Source organism: Argopecten irradians, chromosome 3 (assembly GCF_041381155.1).
Source record: "Argopecten irradians isolate NY chromosome 3, Ai_NY, whole genome shotgun sequence".
In the NCBI taxonomy this organism is placed as follows: Eukaryota; Metazoa; Mollusca; class Bivalvia; order Pectinida; family Pectinidae; genus Argopecten; species Argopecten irradians.
In genome coordinates this window covers 34771122-34794365 of record NC_091136.1, presented here as the reverse complement: position 1 = coordinate 34794365, position 23244 = coordinate 34771122, and the positions used below count along the sequence as shown (strand labels likewise).

Here is a 23244-nt window from a genome sequence, read left to right as displayed (position 1 = left end):
TCACTCGATGAAATATAACTGGTATTCATGAAGAAACAACAAGAGACCCCAGAGGGATCTTGGCGCCCACCAAAGAATGATCTGTCTGACAATGGAAAGAGGGATCTTTTCTCTGCTTTTCAAACTTTTTTAAACATACAATGATCTGTCTGACAATGGAAAGAGGGATCTTTTCTCTGCTTTTCAAACTTTTTTAAACATACAACATATAAAATTTGAGACAGATCGCTTCAGTACTTTCTGAGAAATAGCAGTAACAAACTTTAACTATCAAAATCCAAGTTGACTCCTTGGCAGCCATCTGTTTGATCGATCGATCCCAAATCGAAGTATGCACAACTAGAGCTCTAGAGGAACCTACATATGAAATTTGAGAAAGATCCCTTCAGTACTTTGTGAGAAATAGCGATAACAAACTTTGACTATCAAAATCCAAGATGGCTGCCTGGCGGCTATCTTGTTGACTGATTGGTCAAAAACGCAATATGCACAACTAGGTCCTAGGGTAACCTACATATGAAATTTGAGACAGATCAACAGACTTCAACTATCAAAATCCAAGATGGCTACCTGGCGGCCATCTTCTTGACGGATCGGTCCAAAAACGCAATATACACAACTAGAGCCCTAGGGAAACCTACATATGAAATTTGAGAAAGATCCCTTCTGTACTTTCTGATAAATAGTGATAACAAACTTTATCTATCAAAATCCAAGATGGCTGCCTGTCGGCCATTTTGTTGACCGATCGGTCCAAAAACGCGATTTGCACAACTAGAGCCCTAGGGGAACCTACATATGAAGTTTGAGAAAGATCCCTTCAGTACTTTGTGAGAAATAGCGATAACAATATCTAATTATCAAAATCCAAGATGGCTGCTTGGCGGCCATCTTGTTGACCGATCGGACCCAAAACGCAATATGCACAACTAGGGCCCTATAAGAACATGCATATGAAATTTGAGACAGATCCCTTCAGTACTTTCTGATAAATAAAGATAACAAACTTTATCTATCAAAATCCAAGATGGCTGTCTGGCGGCCTATTGTTGACCGATCGGTCCAAAAACGCGAAATGTACAACTAGGGCCCTATAAGAACATACATATGAAATTTGAGACAGATCCCTTCAGTACTTTGTGATAAATAGTGATAACAAACTCTATCTATCAAAATCCAAGATGGCTGCCTTGCGGCCATTTGTTGACCGATCGGTCCAAAAACGCAATATGCACAACTAGAGCCTTAGGGGAACCTACATATGAAGTTTGAGAAAGATCCCTTCAGTACTTTGTGAGAAATAGCGATAACAATATCTAATTATCAAAATCCAAGATGGCTGCCTGGCGGCCATCTTGATGACCGATCGGACCCAAAACGCAATATGCACAACTAGGGCCCTAGAAGAACATACATATGAAATTTGAGACAGTTCCCTTCAGTACTTTCTGAGAAATAGAGATAACAATCTTTAACTATCAAAATCCAGGATGGCTGCCTGGCGGCCATCTTGTTGACCGATTGGTCTCAAAATGCAATATGCACAAGGGCCCTCGGGGAACCTACATATGAAATTTGAGACAGATCCCTTCAGTACTTTCTGAGAAATAGCGAAAACAAACTTTAACTATGAAAATCCAAGATGGCTGCCTGTCGGCCATCTTGTTGACCGATTGGTTCCAAAATACAATTTGCACAACTAGGGCCCTAGGCAAACCTACATATGAAATTTGAGACAGATTTCAGTACTTTCTGAGAAATAGCGATAACAAGGATTGTTAACGGACGGATGGAAGGACGGACCACGGACCACGGACAAAATGCAATTTGAATAGCCCACCATCTGATGATGGTGGGCTAAATATCCAAGATGGCTGCCTGGCGACCATCTTGGATTTTCCGATTAGCCTCAAAATTTGTATGGCACAACTAGGGACCAATGAGATCCTACATTTGAAGGTTGAACAAAATCCCTTCAATATTTTTCAAGAAATATCTATATCAAACTTCAACAGCCAAAATCCAAGATGGCTGCCTGATGACCATCTTGTTTTTTCGAATCAGCCTCAAAATCTGTATGGCACAAATATGGACCAAGGGGACCCTTCATGTGAAGTTTGAACAAAATCCCTTCAATAGTTTTCAAGAAATAGCGATAACAAACTTCAACCGCCAAAATCAAAGATGGCTGCCTGGCGGCCAACTTGTTTTTCCGATCAGCCACAAAATCTGCCTGGCGGCCAACTTGTTTTTCCGATCAGCCACAAAATCTGTATGGCACAACTATGGACCAAGGGGACCCTCCATGTGAAGTTTGAACAAAAACACTTCAGTAGTTCTCAAAAAATAGCGATATCAAACTTCAACTGCCAAAATCAAAGATGGCTGCCTGGCGGCCATCTTGTTTTTCCGATCAGCCTCAAAATCTGTATGGCACAAATATGGACCAAGAGGACCCTTCATGTGAAGTTTGAACAAAATCTCTTCAATAGTTTTCAATAAACAGCGATAACAAACTTCAACCGCCAAAATCAAAGATGGCTGCCTGGTCTCTATGTGAAGTATGAACAAAATCCCTGCAGTAGTTTTTAAGAAATAGTGATAAAAAGCATTGTTTACGGACGGACGACGGACGGACGACGGACCACGAACGCAGGGCGATTTGAATAGCCCACCATCTGATGATGGTGGGCTAAAAATATCCTTTATACATAAGTGAAGCAAATATCAATTTACGGAGATAAATAAATAGCAAAATGATTATTAAGAATTTCCTATTTCCAGTAAATTAATCTGCATTCAATTACGATATCAAAATCTACATAAACAGGCTAATCGAGATGAACTATTGTTTTATAATTGATATAAGAATGAAATCTCTGAAAGTCCATTGATATGATCATGTTACTTCCAATGGCTTTCGGTGACTATCCTAATCGGTGATTTCTGTTAATAATTACTATGCTAAGCGATAATATATGATCAGCAAATTTATATGTTGCAGGAAAAATATTCCCCCGAACGATACGTGGACAACATCAAGCAGTCCCTAGACTATTTATACGAACACGTGCCACGGGCATTTGTCAACGTCGTCCCTGTCCTTAACATCGCCGTCGTCAAGGATCTAAACGAAAACCTAGTCTGTGACACACTCCATTTGTAAGAGAATTTCACCTATGGTTTACCACTACCATGGTTATAAAAACATCGCTATTTTACCACAATAATTAAAAAAATCAATTAGTTATTGATATCTAGTTGTGCAACATGTAGAAGGCCAAAGCAGCTGTGTGACCAAGTCTATACGATTAAATAAATTTAATAACATCAAAATGACAAGATAATTGTCCTTGAACCTGTATTAAATCTTTTTTACGATTGGTTAGGTTCTTGTGTCAGTGTGCAGCCTATCCACGTAACAGCGAAAAAGAAAACGAGATGAAGCTAGCAGTTGAAGCATACCAACACCAACTCGCCGATCTCGTAACATCCGGGCAGTTTGAAAGGAACGACTTCGCTGTTGTCATACAGCCTTTCTTCACCACCACTGAACTTCCACAGGTGAGGGACATGGAGGGCATGTATAGCTCACCTAGGTTTTAAGAAATTATAAACCAGAACTATTACAATCAGGAATGGGGTGTGGTCTCATACACCCACCCGATGTACAATTTTGAACCCCTACCCTATATGGATGTTTTTACATTAAAACATCGATGAGTCGAAGTTAAGTTGGATGGTACATCTGAAACCGTTCGAATCGTCTAGACTTTGACTCATAAATTGTAGACAGTGACCCACGAACTTCCCGTCGATTTGGCTACATACTGGGCATAGACAGTGCACGTACATGTGGTTTGTTAATGTTGTCATAAAAAAATTTAAGTTTTAAAGAATTCTTTATTATTATACATTCAACTGCTGCAATAAATTCCATGGAACGGATAACCGCTTACTGTGTAAAACATACATGTGTATCGAACGAATCACGTCATAAGATGGAATGTGGCGAATTACTATGTAATCAAATACATTTTGGCAAGTTATATATACCTAATCTATGAATACAATTTCGTCACTTAGTGCGTTTAATGACACTATTTACACGATTTCACATGATCAAAAGGTCTTCCTTGGTAAAGACGAAACGTTTTCTGTATTCATGCAACACCGCGCATCTCAGTGACAGCCAGATCTAACGACACGACTGTACTGAAAACCCGATAAGCATGCATTCACAAAACGAGATATATATCTGTTGATGTTGTGAAAACGGCTCCACGGGCTCCCGGGAAACAGTCCCATCAAGTCAATCTTGAATCCCCACCTCATAAGGATGCTACCATTTCAATATAACTACTAGCCCATGCTTCGGTTGAGAGAAGTGTGAATGTGGAAATAGTCAAATTGACCCGTTTGCTGACGGACGACACGATATCGCATAAGATCTTTTTGATTTTCCGGACCAGATGAGCTAAAAAGGTAGAGTTTTTACAAAAATGTAGCAAAACCTGATAGTTTATCAGCACCATTTTGAATGGAACTATTTTATGTTCCACGTGATTCCACGTGATACCCGATAACGTTTGTGATTGATTAGTATCTCCAGTGGTGATGGAACGCAACTCTCCGCTAAAATGACGTTTGCGCGGGATATAATCTTTCAGCGTCATTCCATCACAATCGTCATCAGGTATCACGCTGCACCAGAATTAGTTCTTTTCTTTGATTTGCAGAAGAATGGCCGTCCTGACTTAGCTTACTTTGCTCCGGACTGTTTCCATCTGAGTCGGCTAGGACACCAATCGGCTGCTACAGCTCTATGGAATAACATGGTAGGTTACAGTCACATCCTCGTAATCTGGTTAATCTTTTCGTGTGTGTATTTTACTAGAGTGCTTCTCGAAGAGAATAAAACTTATGATCACTGTAGTCGGCGTCGGTATCTATCAGCTTTTGAAATGATCACGTTAAGGTTTGGTGTTAAGCGTTAAATTACTAATTAATTACTATCAACAACTAATTCAAGATGCTCAAGAGGCCAATTTGTACTTTTCAACTAAGGGCTTAAGGAATAACAATGAATGCTGTTGATATGGGCAATCGTTCCTCTAGGAATAAAACACAGGATTTTGAGAGTTTCAAGAGACCCGTTGAGCGCAAATTAGTGGCATGATAAGGTCTTTAAAAACTACAAGAGCTGAAGCGAGCTTTGCTGTTCTCCAAACTAGATATTTGAAGTTTGCTCCAAGATGGCAGGCGAAATGGTTGATTGATAATACAATTCACACGATGCAATCCAGTTTTTTCAATACCAAAGCTACCAGGCAAATAAGGTTGAGAGTGACACTCCACTTTTGTCTGATTATAGAATTACTAACTATTCAAAGTGATACACAATCTATACTCTGATGCAATGTCTTCATACAAAGTTAGTCATTTTACTTCGTGATTGTAAAATCCATTTTGTAGTGGTGGACGTCAGTTTAGATGAATTTGAATAACAAAAGCATTTTTTTTTTCTAAAATGCAAATCGATGAACATAATCATGTATATGCGTTTATAATCATGTTTATACATATTTAATGTTTAGTTAAAGTTATGAGAGATTACTCTTTTTATTAATGTTAAGCTTGAGAGCGTTAGTGAGAAACGCGAATACTGGAAGCCGGGTGAGCAAGTCAAGTGTCCAACAAAGGTAGGCACCGGAAGATTTTATTATTAAATGTATTTTAACTTGAAGGGTTATTGAAAAAATATTTTGATTAGTGTTTGATATGACCTTTCTATTTGTTGTTTATTTTGATCATCATTACTTAAGTATATGTATGCTTGTGATTTTCTATCTGTGTTTCATGTAATTGTGTATTTTCAAACTTCGTTTATGAAATGATTCATAAATGAGTTCAATTATTAATGATAAAAGCATACATATCAAGATGACGAATGCTATACCGAAACATATGTATAATTTCTGATTTTATATTGTTGGGTGATATTGTCTTTTCACAGGACAACAGATATTTCACCACATACCAGAACAGCGTGTCAGGCAGGTCCGGTTTAGGAGAGACATATGAAGGAGACCAAATGCAAGGCGATGTTAATAAGCATGTCGACACACAATCCGGAAGCTCTCTTTCTACAAGTGGTCTGATCCTTGGTGCTTGTATGTCAATTATCGTAGGGTTAGCTGTCTTGGGTACCGTTTTATACAAGCGATATTCTAAGACTTCAGAAAAACATCGTCTCATCGAATCAGATACAAGCATGTCTTACACACAAATATGATATATTTACTTAATATAAAATCATTTAAGTGCCAAATGTGAATTTATGTTTTCCAATCAAATCAGTAATATCATTGAAGATCACATTTTCATAATTCAGCCTTTGAAAATCTTTGCTGAAAGACAGTTCCCAATTGCACAAAGTACCAAATATGTTCAATGAATCGTCAATTTAAATCATGAGGTAATTTATTCTAACAATTGTGATATTATATTATAACAATACCATGTTATTTTATGTGATTTTATAAAATGTTTAATATTAATCATCTGAAACTACGACAATAGGAAGAAGTATCAGCTATTTATAACGCATATGAATGTTTCCTCCATATTTTGTATTGGTTATCCATTAGCTGTATCTACGTGTTGTTTCGTGTATTCATTTTATGTATTGGTTGTCCATTAGCTGTATCTACGTGTTGTTTCGTGTATGTTCATGCGTTCATGTTTTTATTTACCTCCTATCAACAGAATGTATACATGAGTTTTGTAATAATTGAAAATGAAATTGCATACGTATGTGTTTATGGAACATGTATATTGATATGTACCGTTTTGTTGGCAACAAATCTGTTGTGTTTAAGATCAGTTTAAGGCCAACATTGCTATGAAATAAACACCTCGCGATTGAATCAAATGATCCATAACTGTGATAAAAATATTATATTTATCAATAAATATGTTAAAATTGAGTTTATTTTTCATTTAACATAACCAACACGTTTATATCATCATTTATCCATTGAATATATATTTAGTATGTATATGACTGGAATTTTAGTATTTTCCTATCATGTTACTTATTTATTTGTTGCTTTGAGATACTGCAATGGTGTTGGTACAATTATTTCCATTTCACAGTTTGTAACATGGTAATCTGCACGAATAACATGTTACATGAAGCAGTTTATTATCACAAAATTAAAACTAGGAACTCTTTCCACTTTTTTCACATGATCTTATTTTATCAAGAAAACCAAACATAAGGTGACACACTACACAAAGATCACATGTCTATACATACACATGTATTTACACATGACAAATGAACAACGAAATAACAGAACGGTCGACATACAATTTCAATATCGCCTCTAAACAATCAACCCATTCATACTGCAATATTTCTTTTAAAAATGCTTTCAATGAAATAGAATTTTAAATATTAAAAGCAATGCATCACTTAAACACATGAACTTTAAGCAATTTTAACGCCCTTTCTGGACTACTAGAATATGGAAAATTCAAAATCAAATTACAAATGTATAGCACTGTACTAATAATATATCGGAAACCAGTTCTGGAGCCATGTTTGTAACAACGTGCATTTGATGATAATTCACTGTTGTCCTTACAATTCCATATATCTCGGGTCCTCAGTTTTTAAAGTTAATGTTTAATATAAAAGACATTACTGAATATCTGAACACAGAGTCAACATCATATCTCAAGTTCAAAGTAGTTTTATTCCTAGTTAAACTCGAATGCAACATATTTTCTGCACTTTCAGTGATGGAATTTTTTATCAGTTTAAATTAAAAAAACAAAAATCATTTTGAAACAGAGCGCAACGTGAAAACCTGAAAAATTTTCATATCTGGTTCAACAATATGACACAAACAAAATGCTCAACTGTATTAAAGTTGCTTCCAAAGCGAGTACCTGTTGTATCCTGGTACAGTTGTGTTTAAATAAAAGTCATAGAGATCACAGTTGAGAACAACAATCTAAAAACATTCGCGCGAAATCCTTGTTTAAATATTTAGAGATATAGCACCATCCAATACCGACAGGTATAAGACATACTGAACTTAATGTTTTTAGAAATATTTAAAGTCAAGTTGGATCCTCAATATACAATGGTACACAACACGAATGGAATAACATGATTGAACTGTTACACTTCCTTTGGTCACAGTGAATTCTTATTGGCATGGAAATGTCCAATATATTCAAGACGACTGAAGAACACTGATCATACCCACTCTCAATGACGAAATACTGTAACATCTAGCCTAAACAGATAATATTTATATTCGTCAATATCCATTCCAGTAATCACAAGTTTTGCTATTGGCACAGGCAGTATAAAGTTCACACTCAAAGCTGCCATTTAACGGGTTTTTACAGTGATATGTTCGCATCCAGTTCTTCTCTTTTCAATGAAATCCATTATCACCACGGTTATGTAATCTTTGAGGATATAAGTTTATTTACCGCTTGCATGTCAGGTTTTCTATCACTGAAATGTAAAGTATTTAATGCGTTTACACAATGTTAATTCTAAAGAAACACACAGGTAATGAGGAAAAAGCTTAAAGAAGATAACACTGACATGACAGAAACAAGAATAAAGCTAACATCTACACAAGAATAAAGCTAACATCTTATGGTATGTTATTATGACACACACCTCAGTAAAATCAAGTTTAATTGTAGATGCCTTCACATTATATATGCACAATGAATTTAAGAGTTTTATACTATCTAAAACGAAAATATTTTGAAATTAAAATAAAATGGGTAACAATGGGATAACTATGTCAAACAGATACATCCGAGTTGAACATTCTTAGAACTTAATAACATGTTGCGTTAAGTAAAGTTACATTATTCTTTTGGTGTGAGTCTATGCGATCTCCTGAATTGCTTAATAAGTGCCAGTGCCAGTTGATCAAAAGCAGTCATTGGCATGTATATGTTCTAGCGTCAAAACTCAAAACTATTACTGGTAATTGCAAGTAATCTCACAAGATTTATTTTACGTCAGGTCATCTGTGAAATATGCACTAAAATATCTTCTGCTGCTTCTGTATCAGTCAAAAGGTCACAGCAACATAGATGGGGACTAAATATCCTTAAAACACTGGAAATATCGTTTAGCAAAATCATAAAAAGTGCATGGACTTTGTTACAGCAACATTAACAAACTAAATCCTACCTTTGGTCTTCAGACGTCTTACTGGCCGTCCACTTTAATTTATCTTTTGTAGGGAGTGCTGGATGATAGAAAGCACACTGAGCCTTCTTCATGCAGGACATACCAAATCTACAAGGCTAAAATCAAAATAATTATTTAGTTTCATATGAAAAATTAAAAAAAAAACAAACAAACAAGCAAACTGGGACTCCATAGCTACAATTAGAATTTGTACTCTTATTACATATGACAATAGTTAAAGCTAAAGTGTTTTCTGTTTCATTTACAAAACAACATAAAACCTTGAAATCTAAAATAAACAAGCAATTTCGTGGAATTTCCATCCCCCGCTTTCAGGACATATTGTAGGTAAACATTATTGAGGTTAGGTTTGACTTTGGTTGAAAAATGAAAAAAATAAACTGAAGCCTTATTCGGAAGTAAGATGTGTAAAATAATGTCCGCTGAAAGTGACTATTAAACTTGCTTGAGCTCTTAAGGCATTTAACTTCGATACAAACTTTTAAGAAAATCGGTTTACAATTGTTACAATTATTGCACAGGGGACTCTTTTTTGATGCTGTGAAACAGCATTCTTAGGTACGCTCGGCGAGCCTGTGCACATGAAAACAATGAAACCACTCCGCGATGAAAATTAAAAGCTGTTTTGTTCATTTCACGTAATACTTGATGGTATGAAAATTAAAACCCCAATATTCAAAACCACAGACATCGAATTCGTACATATATATACACCATGGATGGAGTGTTTTAAGTGTTCAGTTGGGACTTTATGATATTGGTATTACTCCGAGATAGTAGTCTCCCGAAAATCACGAACAACGCCTTCTTCGCTGTCTTCCTCCGCGGCAGACTTTCGGTGGATTTTGGATTTTGTATGTTTATTTAAATTTTACGTAATTCATGCTACTGATCGATTATTGTTATCAAATGTTAGGAAGGTTACTACAAAAGAAAGTTCTTATAACGCTTATAATTGTTTTGTGTTGGTTGCATTGACGAACTATATCCGATTATATTATTGCGCAGTAAAAGTTAATAGTTTTGAGTATGTGTTTCCTCTCTTGATCTGTCACTGGGAGTCACTTTATCGACAACTGCGCTATATTGAAAGGGGAAAGTTTAAAAATTTATCAACAGAAACTTGCGAAATATAATAGTTTTAGATCTATATATGTACGGGCATTTTAAAGTGACAAATAAAATTATAATACCGTGCAATGTACGGTGGCCTTATGAAGACTTGCTAAAGTCCGATGTACAGTGTATTGCATGAAGTTTTCTTGATGTTAGCGTTCTTATGAATTCAAAAGAAATTTGAGTGTTATAAGTAACCAAATAATGTACCATTTACTTGGCAAAAGTATAAGGCCATGTTTTATTATATGTCTCAAAAGTCGGCAAAGCACAACTCACGGTATAATGTTCTGCATGCAACTAGTTACTGTTAGGCTTACGAAGACTTGCTAAAGTCCGGTATATTACATGAAGTCTTCTTGATGTTAACGGCTAGCGGTCTTTTTATTTGATTTTATTAAATCAAAGGGCCATAACTCTGCTAATTAAGATCTGCCAAAAGTGGCGATCGAACGTGACTGAGCCCTTAAGGCATTTAACTTTGTTACCAAGTTTTAACATTTGTTATTATTAATTAGTTATTGTACGGAAGTGGCAGAAACTGACTTTTTTATTTAAGTACAGGGCCATAACTCCGCTAAATAAGGTTCGTTGAAAGTCGCGATCGAACTAGGCCGAGTCCTTAGGGCATTTAACTTTGTTACTAAGTTTGTAGAAAATCGGTTTACATTTGTTACACTTATTGCACGGAAATGGCAGAAAATGACGTTTTTAGTAATTCAAAGGGCCATAACTCCGCTAAATAAGGTCCATCGACAGTCGCGATCGAACTTGGCCGAGCCCTTAAGCCATTTAACCTTGTCACCAAGTTTGAAGAAAATCGGTTTACATTTGTTACAGTTATTGCACGGAAACGAAGTGTGACAGACAGACAGACAGACGGACAAACCCAAATTAATATCCCCCGTTTCGGAGAAAACGAGGGATAATAATACTCATACTTTTACTTTTACCTCTTTCTTCGTAGACAAAAGTCAGAAACCACAACAAACTTTACTACATAATATCGATGGTAATTTCTTTTGGGGTTTCAAATTTTTATTACACTTTGGGGGTAGGAATATTAGTATGTAGTCGATGAAACAAAGAATTACTAAACCTGATTACACAAAACAAAATTTGATGTTTTCACATTAATGGTTTAATTACAATTTTCTACACAATGCAAATTGTTAATTTGTTACACAGTAGATTGCTGCCTATGTTTAATGAAATGCGTAGTGTCTAAAGATTAAATGACTTAATACTTACTGTAGGGTGTGGAAATGTACAGGACATGTTTTTACAGTTTGGATAGAATTTACAGGTGAGTGAAGAAAGTGGTCTGTATGCCGGCCGGATGGGGGCAGGCCCTGGGGTAGGAACAGGTACTGGTACAACTATAACAGAGAAGATAAAAACATAAAGGTGAAAAATAATCTTCAAAATATTTTCAAATGGCTTTATTTATTACCAAGTAATGAAGAATTTATAAACTGATAGCATTAAGTTACTTCATATGTTACTATAAACTAACTTTCTTTCGCAGCTACTAAATTTCATTCCAAATCAAGTTCGTGGACTTAAAATGAATTGAAATTTTAATCAAACTAGGTCATGTATCAATTCGGGGAGAGAAATTTTCGCTGGTTTTCTTTGATAGTGAAATTCGTGATTTTCTTGGATATTAAAATTCGTGAAAGTAAATTAAAAGTGAAAGAAAGTTGGTTTACAGTATTAAGAAACAATATTAGCTCGAGCACATATGTAGCATATATTTTCAAATGAACTTCACGATGAAAGATGATTAAAATATATAATACTTACTCTTTTGTATAACAGTGGTAGCTACGTTGCCCCGTTTACTAGCGTGAGTATATGGACAGTCTTTCCGTGTACATTTGGCATCAAATTTACAGTTAGGATGAATAAACAAGCACCGGTCACCAAATTTACACTGTGGAAACATTCTACGAATGAAAATAAAACATTGTATAATACATAAACTTCTATTCACAGAAAGATAATATATACTCAAACCAAAGCATGGTACGAAAGAACCATACTCTTGTAACCATTTTTTGAAATTATATTTCACACCAGAGCGCCACAAAACCAGTTATCAAAATAATTTGTCAGTAAATCAATTTGTGGAAAAGACAAGGACATAGTCATTCAGATTCCCCGCCATTGGAGATATCAAAGTTGAAGTAAGTTTGATTGTGGAGACTTATGTGTATGAAAAAAAAAACAGGAAAAAGGAAGTTGAGCTAAAGAAAGATGGAGTATAATTCAAGTAGAGCGGGGCTGCAATTGTTGAATCAGGTATACAGCCTTGACATTTATATTAAACTATATACACAAAGATGGGTGGAGTTTTGCAAAGTAACATTTACCATTTACCATGATATTTTCAGCAATGTTTCCATGGTAACGGAAAAAGTGCAAAAAATGAAAACCTAAAAATAGCAAAAGGTACTACTAGACCATAAAAAGAATGTGTCTATGAAGTTTCGTGGAAATATCTCTGCTGGTTTTAGAGTTATGCTCCTGAAATGAACCTGCTACAAAAATATGATATTTTCAGCAATATTTCTATGGTTACAGAAAAAAGCACAAAAAGTGAAAACCTAAAAATAGCAAAAGGCACTACTAGACCATAAGAACAATGTGTCTATGAAGTTTCATGGAAATATCTCTGCTGGTTTTAGAGTTGTGCTCCGGAAACGATTCTTACACAAAAATCTGCCATTTTCAGCAATGTTTCCATGATTACAGAAAAAAGTACAAAAAGCGAAAACCTTAAAATAGCAAAAGGCACTACTAGACCATAAGACCAATGTGTCTATGAAGTTTCGTGGAAATATCTCTTCTGGTTTTAGAGTTATGCTCCGGAAACGAACCTGGTACAAAAATATGATATTTTCAGCAATGTTTCCATGGTTATGGAAAAAATGAAAAAAAAATGAAAACCTAAAAATTTCAAAAGGCACTACTTGACCATAAGACCAATGTGTGTATGAAGTTTCGTGGAAATATCTCTACTGGTTTCAGAGTTATGCTCCGGAAACCATTCGTACGGACGGACAGACGGACGGACGGACGGAACCCATTTGTATATCCCCCGCCAACTTCGTTGGGCGGGGGATAACAATACAGCTGGAGTAGCAATTGCAAATATCGAGATGTATCTAAAAATTTGAAAGCAGAGTGAGTAATTTATAACTTAAAATTACTTACTTGCAAGGAACTGTAGGATGGTGGAAAGTGCACGAATTCCCATTCACACAGGCTGGCCAAAATCTACACCTTTCTGACATTTTTGCTTTCTTTAAAGGACTATCATCATCAACTTCCATATCTTCTTCATCTGTATTTAGAAATGACATAGATAACACACGAATAAAGAGCATTATTTTTACCAAACGGCACAAACTATTTAAATATTAAACAAGTGTCCAATGAATGTTTCTTCGTTCGCAAATGTTCGACTTCTTGTCCACTCTCGACACTCTTAAACCATCATAGTGATTGGAAAATTAAGATGGATTTTACTTAACTGTATATTCCATGTTCATAAGGATGGTCAACAGATCGAAAATATAAAAGAGTCATTCACATTGATTTAATAAACATTTTGCATATTACATTATTTCCGCTGTTTAAAGCGTGGTACAGGTTTGCGTTTGATATTTGTAGTACCTATACATACCATCGGTATCTCTGAGGTCGATGGAGATTGGTCCTATAGTAGGTGGGGCATTATCTGGCTTTTTCATCTCTACAGGATTTACTTTTGGATGTACCTTTAGTTTGTAGGCGTTTGGGAAAGTAGGTGTCACCTGTTGAACCATGTGTATGGTTTGCTGTGACACATCCTGTAGAACCATTTCAGACTCCTCATCATTCCTTTCCATTGCAATCTCATATTTATCATGATCTACACCATCCAATGTGACTATGAACTTTGTATTACTGGCTGCTTCTGCTTCACTCCTGTTTCAAAAGACCAATTAGCGGTATTACACATTTCCATTATCGCATAATATATTACTCAACTGTAATTGTTAGATGTTGTATTGTTAGTTTACATTATATAAAGTAGGAAAAGAAATGGGCCAACAGATCCTTGGGGTACTTAATTGACAACCTTGGATTACTAGTATATAAAATATCCCTCAATATAACTCTTTGCATTCTGACTATTAAATAACTGTGGAACCAGCTAATTTCATCAAAACCACAATTTGTCCTATGCGACGTCACTGATGTTGTGATTACAAACCTTTGTTGTATGAATCTTCTTTTGTCTATCTGACTTTTCTGAACAGGTTCTGATAAATATTCCACTTCCTCCACTAAAAGGTTAAGGTCATTATCATACTCTTCAGTGACTTGCGGAATATCTGTGTCATCGACAACGGTGTCTATTTCATCTATATTTTCGTCAGCAATTAGATCAGGATTACTCTCGAATTCCTCCACCTCTCCCGAAGTTACGCTGCCTTTCCCATTACTGTCCGCCAGATCGATCTCTTCATCCGAGTTAACTGAAATTTCTTCTTTCGCTTCGCCTTCTATGGGAACACACTGTACCCGACGGCTGTCCATCACTGGGGGAACACGAGCCACTTCTGCAATAAAGCAATAAAAACTTGAACGGTTACTTTTAAAACACTCAAATTATTACCGAATAACACCGGAAATACTGTCATATCTTTTTATTGTATCTTCAACAAAAGGAAATTGCTCCACAAGAAAATTGTTTAATATACATTTTGCTACAGCTAAAGATTAACGAGATGTTGTATCGCAGGAAAAATGTTGTATTTTGAAGTACATCTTTCAATTGGTATTTTTTTCTCTCAGTTTTGATGGCTGTATATTTCCATCTGTATTACATGTTCCTTTAACATCATCTGATAATCACCACAACGACCTTCACCAGACAAATACACAAGGTTTAATATCGCACCAGCTACCAGGAAAGAAGACAATTTGTATCAACCACCTGAGTTTTGTGCTTTTTTATTCTAAAGTCAGCTTTATTATTACATGTACATCATGCCAAATAACCTTGTTCCAACTCCTTGGTAATAGTTTTCATTGGTCTAATTCTAAACTTCTGAAATATGCAACATGTTTACAATACTCGATCAGGCAACGTATAGGGTTTAATATTGCACCAGCTACCAGGCTAGTAGGCAATATATGTCAACAACATGAATTTTGTGCGTTTTTCCATTTCTAAAGCTAAGTCTACTTTATTATTTTATGTAAATTATGCCACATAACCTAGTTCTAACTCCTTGGTACTTTAGGAAAATTTCAGGGAATGCTTTACAATTTCCTTGTTTAATTACGTTTGACTTATTAGTTCATAGCAGAGAAATCGATATATTGACTAGTACTAATTGTTTTCCAATTTTGAAATAGGCAGTATGTTCCTTTTACACCACCTTATGATAGTAACAATACTCCATCAAGCAATGGCACACGGTTTAATGTTGCACCAGCTACCAGGCTAGAAGGCAAGACATTACAACCACCTGAGTTTTGTGCTTTTTCATTCTGAAGCCAGTTTTTTTTTCCAGAATATAAAATTTAGTCAAAAATTCACATCAACGAACACGATATCCTTTGCTAGATGTATATTCATATATAACTGTGTTATCAGTTATCCCAATACGTTACATTAATGCTTACTACGCCGGGACATCTGGTTCTATCTCATTTGTTCATTTTAATGAGTGTTCGGACAGATATATGCTATAAATGTACTTTTACCACTTATGCTTTTAATTCTTATTATTTTAACACAAATGTGTTCATCCTGTATTAATATGCATACATGTTTGTGGATATTGTTTCTTTTATATTAATAAGAACGAATACAAAGTTTATCACACCAGTTCTTAGACAAAGTGCATTAAATCGTCATTTTTATGATGGAAAAAGTGACATGTTCCTAACACATCATCTGCTGAAAAGTACTACAATCTTTACAAGACGATGACACAGGGTGAATATTGCACCAGCTACCATGCTAGAGGGCAATATGTGACAACCACCTGAGTTTTGTGGGTTTTTTTTCTTTCTATACACGTCATCTTTATTATGTGCACAGAGTAAAGACTATACATTGAATTAAGCGTACATGTGTTGAAATGACGAATAACAAAATCTCTACAAATATTTGGCAAAAACATTTTCTTTGATATTAGTTTTCTGTTCCTAATACATCATCTTATGAAAAGTACAGCAGCATTTACTAGATGATGACATAGGGTTTAATATTGCACCAGCTACCAGGCTAGTAGGCAATATATGTCAACCACCTGAGTTTTGTGCTTTTTTCTATTTCTAAAGCTAAGTCTGCTTCATTATTTAATGTAAATTATGCCACATAACCTAGTTCTAACTCCTTGGTACTTCAGAAAAATTTCATAGCAGAGAAATCGATATATTGACTAGTACTAATTGTTTTCCAGTTTTGAAATAGGCAGTATGTTTCTTTTACACCACCTAATGATAGTAACAATACTCCATCAAGCAATGGCACAGGGTTTAATGTTGCACCAGCTACCAGGCTAGAAGGCAAGACATTACAACCACCTGAGTTTTGTGCTTTTCATTCTTAAGCCAGTTTTTATCCAGAATATAAAATTTAGTCAAAAATTCACATCAACGAACACGATATCCTTTGCTAGATGTATATTCAAATATAACTAACTGTGTTATCAGTTATCCCAATACGTTACATTAATGCTTACTATGCCGGGACATCTGGTTCTATCTCACTTGTTCATTTTAATGAGTGTTCGGACAGATATATACTATATATGTACTTTTACCACTTATGCTTTTAATTCTTATTATTTTAGCACAAATGTGTTTATCCTGTATTAATATGCATACATGTTTGTGGATATTGTTTCTTTTATCTTAATAAGAACGAATACAAAGTTTATCACACCAGTTCTTAGACAAAGTGCATTAAATCGTCATTTTTATGATGGAAAAAGTGACATGTTCCTAACACATCATCTGCTGAAAAGTACTACAATCTTTACAAGACGATGACACAGGGTTTATTATTGCACCAGCTACCAGACTAGAAGGCAATTTATGTCAACCACCTGAGTTTTGTGCTTTTCTTCTCTCTATGCACGTCATCTTTATTATGTGCACAGAGTAAAGACTATACATAGAATTAAGCGTAAATGTGGTTCAATGACGAATAACAAAATCTCCACAAATGTTAAGCAAAAACATTTTCTTTGATATTAGTTTTCTGTTCCTAATACATCATCTTATGAAAAGTACAGCAGCATTTACTAGATGATGACATATGGTTTAATATTGCACCAGCTACCAGGCTAGTAGGCAATATATGTCAACCACCTGAGTTTTGTGCTTTTTTCCATTTCTAAAGCTAAGTCTGCTTCATTATTTAATGTAAATTATGCCACATAACTTAGTTCTAACTCCTTGGTACTTCAGGAAAATTTCCGGGAATGCTTTACAATTTACTTGTTTAATTACGTTTGACTTTTGTATAAGCTACTATACCATTCTTATTAGTTCATAGCAGAGAAATCGATATATTGACTAGTACTAATTGTTTTCCAGTTTTGAAATAGGCAGTATGTTCCTTTTACACCACCTAATGATAGTAACAATACTCCATCAAGCAATGGCACACGGTTTAATGTTGCACCAGCTACCAGGCTAGAAGGCAAGACATTACAACCACCTGAGTTTTGTGCTTTTTCATTCTGAAGCCAGTTTTTATCCAGAATATAAAATTTAGTCAAAAATTCACATCAACGAACACGATATCCTTTGCTAGATGTATATTCATATATAACTGTGTTATCAGTTATCCCAATACGTTACATTAATGCTTACTATGCCGGGACATCTGGTTCTATCTCACTTGTTCATTTTAATGAGTGTTCGGACAGATATATGCTATATATGTACTTTTACCACTTATGCTTTTAATTCTTATTATTTTAGCACAAATGTGTTCATCCTGTATTAATATGCATACATGTTTGTGAATATTGTTTCTTTTATCTTAATAAGAACGAATATAAAGTTTATCACACCAGTTTTTAGACAACAAAGTGCATTAAATCGTCATTTTTATGATGGAAAAAGTGACATGGAAAAATTTTGTGACATGTTCCTAACACATCGTCTACTGATAAGTACTAAATCTTTACAAGACGATGACACAGGGTTTAATATTGCACCAGCTACCAGACTAGAAGGCAATATATGTCAACCACCTGAGTTTTGTGCTTTTCTTCTCTCTATGTACGTCATCTTTATTATGTGCACAGAGTAAAGACTATACATAGAATTAAGCGTAAATGTGTTGCAATGACGAATAACAAAATCTCCACAAATGTTAGGCAAAAACATTTTCTTTGATATTAGTTTTCTGTTCCTAATACATCATCTTATGAAAAGTACAGCAGCATTTACTAGATGATGACATAGGGTTTAATATTGCACCAGCTACCAGGCTAGTAGGCAATATATGTCAACCACCTGAGTTTTGTGCGTTTTTCCATTTGCAAAGCTAAGTCTGCTTTACTATTTGATGTAAATTATGCCACATAACTTAGTTCTAACTCCTTGGTACTTCAGGAAAATTTCAGGGAATGCTTTACAATTTACTTGTTTAATTACGTTAGACTTTTATATAAGCTACTATATACCATTCTTATTAGTTCATAGCAGAGAAATCGATATATTGACTAGTACTAATTGTTTTCTAATATTGAAATAGGCAGTATGTTCCTTTTACACCACCTAATGATAATAACAATACTCCATCAAGCAATGGCACAGGGTTTAAAGTTGCACCAGCTACCAGGCTAGAAGGCAAGACATTACAACCACCTGAGTTTTGTGCTTTTTCATTCTTAAGCCAGTTTTTTATCCAGAATATAAAATTTAGTCAAAAAATTCACATCAACTAAACACGATATCCTTTGCTAGATGTATATTCATATATAACTGTGTTATCAGTTATCCCAATACGTTACATTAAAGCTTACTATGCCGGGACATCTGGTTCTATCTCACTTGTACATGCTATATATGTACTTTTACCACTTATGCTTTTAATTCTTATTATTTTAGCACAAATGTGTTCATACTGTATTAATATGCATACATGTTTGTGGATATTGTTTCTTTTATCTTAATAAGAACGAATACAAAGTTTATCACACCAGTTCTTAGACAAAGTGCATTAAATCGTCATTTTTATGATGAAAAAAGTGACATGTTCCTAACACATCATCTGCTGAAAAGTACTACAATCTTTACAAGACGATGACACAGGGTTTAATATTGCACCAGCTACCAGACTAGAAGGCAATATATGTCAACCACCTGAGTTTTGTGCTTTTCTTCTCTCTATGCACGTCATCTTTATTATGTGCACAGAGTAAAGACTATACATTGAATTAAGCGTAAATGTGTTGCAATGGACGAATAACAAAATCTCCACAAATGTTAGGCAAAAACATTTTCTTTGATATTAGTTTTCTGTTCCTAATACATCATCTTATGAAAAGTACAGCAGCATTTACTAGATGATGACATAGGGTTTAATATTGCACCAGCTACCAGGCTAGTAGGCAATATATGTCAACCACCTGAGTTTTGTGCGTTTTTCCATTTGCAAAGCTAAGTCTGCTTCTATTTTAATGTAAATTATGCCACATAACTTAGTTCTAACTCCTTGGTACTTCAGGAAAATTTCAGGGAATGCTTTACAATTTACTTGTTTAATTACGTTTGACTTTTATATAAGCTACTATATACCATTCTTATTAGTTCATAGCAGAGAAATCGATATATTGACTAGTACTAATTGTTTTCTAATATTGAAATAGGCAGTATGTTCCTTTTACACCACCTAATGATAATAACAATACTCCATCAAGCAATGGCACAGGGTTTAAAGTTGCACCAGCTACCAGGCTAGAAGGCAAGACATTACAACCACCTGAGTTTTGTGCGTTTTCATTCTTAAGCCAGTTTTTATCCAGAATATAAAATTTAGTCAAAAATTCACATCAACTAAACACGATATCCTTTGCTAGATGTATATTCATATATAACTGTGTTATCAGTTATCCCAATACGTTACATTAAAGCTTACTATGCCGGGACATCTGGTTCTATTTCACTTGTACATGCTATATATGTACTTTTACCACTTATGCTTTTAATTCTTATTATTTTAGCACAAATGTGTTCATACTGTATTAATATGCATACATGTTTGTGGATATTGTTTCTTTTATCTTAATAAGAACGAATACAAAGTTTATCACACCAGTTCTTAGACAAAGTGCATTAAATCGTCATTTTTATGATGAAAAAGTGACATGTTCCTAACACATCATCTGCTGAAAAGTACTACAATCTTTACAAGACGATGACACAGGGTTTAATATTGCACCAGCTACCAGGCTAGAAGGCAATTTATGTCAACCACCTGAGTTTTGTGCTTTTCTTCTCTCTATGCACGTCATCTTTATTATGTGCACAGAGTAAAGACTATACATTGAATTAAGCGTAAATGTGTTGCAATGACGAATAACAAAATCTCCACAAATGTTAAGCAAAAACATTTTCTTTGATATTAGTTTTCTGTTCCTAATACATCATCTTATGAAAAGTACAGCAGCATTAACTAGATGATGACATAGGGTTTAATATTGCACCAGCTACCAGGCTAGTAGGCAATATATGTCAACCACCTGAGTTTTATGCGTTTTTTCCATTTCTAAAGCTAAGTCGGCTTCATTATTTAATGTAAATTATGCCACATAACTTAGTTCTAACTCCTTGGTACTTCAGGAAAATATCAGGGAATGCTTTCAAATTTACTTGTTTAATTACGTTTGACTTTTATATAAGCTACTATACCATTCTTATTAGTTCATAGCAGAGAAATCGATATATTGACTAGTACTAATTGTTTTCCAGTTTTGAAATAAGCAGTATGTTCCTTTTACACCACCTAATGATAGTAAAAATACTCCATCAAGCAATGGCACACGGTTTAATGTTGCACCAGCTACCAGGCTAGAAGGCAAGACATTACAACCACCTGAGTTTTGTGCTTTTTCATTCTTAAGCCAGTTTTTATCCAGATTATAAAATTTAGTCAAAAATTCACATCAACTAAACACGATATCCTTTGCTAGATGTATATTCATATATAACTGTGTTATCAGTTATCCCAATACGTTACATTAATGCTTACTATGCCGGGACATCTGGTTCTATCTCACTTGTTCATTTTAATGAGTGTTCGGACAGATATATGCTATATATGTACTTTTACCACTTATGCTTTTAATTCTTATTATTTTAGCACAAATGTGTTCATCCTGTATTAAATATGCATACATGTTTGTGGATATTGTTTCTTTTATCTTAATAAGAACGAATACAAAGTTTATCACACCAGTTCTTAGACAAAGTGCATTAAATCGTCATTTTTATGATGGAAAAAGTGACATGTTCCTAACACATCATCTGCTGAAAAGTACTACAATCTTTACAAGACGATGACACAGGGTTTAATATTGCACCAGCTACCAGACTAGAAGGCAATATATGTCAACCACCTGAGTTTTGTGCTTTTCTTCTCTCTATGCACGTCATCTTTATTATGTGCACAGAGTAAAGACTATACATTGAATTAAGCGTAAATGTGTTGCAATGACGAATAACAAAATCTCCACAAATGTTAGGCAAAAACATTTTCTTTGATATTAGTTTTCTGTTCCTAATACATCATCTTATGAAAAGTACAGCAGCATTTACTAGATGATGACATAGGGTTTAATATTGCACCAGCTACCAGGCTAGTAGGCAATATATGTCAACCACCTGAGTTTTGTGCGTTTTTCCATTTGCAAAGCTAAGTCTGCTTTACTATTTGATGTAAATTATGCCACATAACTTAGTTCTAACTCCTTGGTACTTCAGGAAAATTTCAGGGAATGCTTTACAATTTACTTGTTTAATTACGATAGACTTTTATATAAGCTACTATATACCATTCTTATTAGTTCATAGCAGAGAAATCGATATATTGACTAGTACTAATTGTTTTCTAATATTGAAATAGGCAGTATGTTCCTTTTACACCACCTAATGATAATAACAATACTCCATCAAGCAATGGCACAGGGTTTAAAGTTGCACCAGCTACCAGGCTAGAAGGCAAGACATTACAACCACCTGAGTTTTGTGCTTTTTCATTCTTAAGCCAGTTTTTATCCAGAATATAAAATTTAGTCAAAAATTCACATCAACTAAACACGATATCCTTTGCTAGATGTATATTCATATATAACTGTGTTATCAGTTATCCCAATACGTTACATTAAAGCTTACTATGCCGGGACATCTGGTTCTATCTCACTTGTACATGCTATATATGTACTTTTACCACTTATGCTTTTAATTCTTATTATTTTAGCACAAATGTGTTCATACTGTATTAATATGCATACATGTTTGTGGATATTGTTTCTTTTATCTTAATAAGAACGAATACAAAGTTTATCACACCAGTTCTTAGACAAAGTGCATTAAATCGTCATTTTTATGATGAAAAAGTGACATGTTCCTAACACATCATCTGCTGAAAAGTACTACAATCTTTACAAGACGATGACACAGGGTTTAATATTGCACCAGCTACCAGGCTAGAAGGCAATTTATGTCAACCACCTGAGTTTTGTGCTTTTCTTCTCTCTATGCACGTCATCTTTATTATGTGCACAGAGTAAAGACTATACATTGAATTAAGCGTAAATGTGTTGCAATGACGAATAACA

The 23244-nt window shown here is 34.8% G+C and overlaps 1 protein-coding gene and 1 pseudogene across 1 annotated transcript in view; one reads left to right on the top strand and one right to left on the bottom strand.

Annotated features, from left to right (window-relative positions):
* Positions 1-6989, top strand: part of LOC138319646 (phospholipase B1, membrane-associated-like) — a 32201-nt pseudogene extending 25212 nt beyond the window's left edge.
* Positions 6990-7314: 325 nt separating this feature from the next.
* LOC138318352 (zinc finger CCCH domain-containing protein 14-like) overlaps positions 7315-23244 on the bottom strand; it is a 35300-nt gene continuing 19370 nt past the window's right edge. Inside the window, exons 10-16 of the mRNA XM_069260645.1 lie at positions 14640-14988; positions 14067-14350; positions 13595-13724; positions 12182-12324; positions 11627-11754; positions 9239-9354; positions 7315-8539 (exon numbers count right to left, since the gene is read on the bottom strand). Coding sequence (XP_069116746.1) covers positions 8482-8539; positions 9239-9354; positions 11627-11754; positions 12182-12324; positions 13595-13724; positions 14067-14350; positions 14640-14988 — 1208 coding nt within the window. The 3' untranslated portion in view covers positions 7315-8481. The remainder of the gene's footprint in view (positions 8540-9238; positions 9355-11626; positions 11755-12181; positions 12325-13594; positions 13725-14066; positions 14351-14639; positions 14989-23244) is intronic.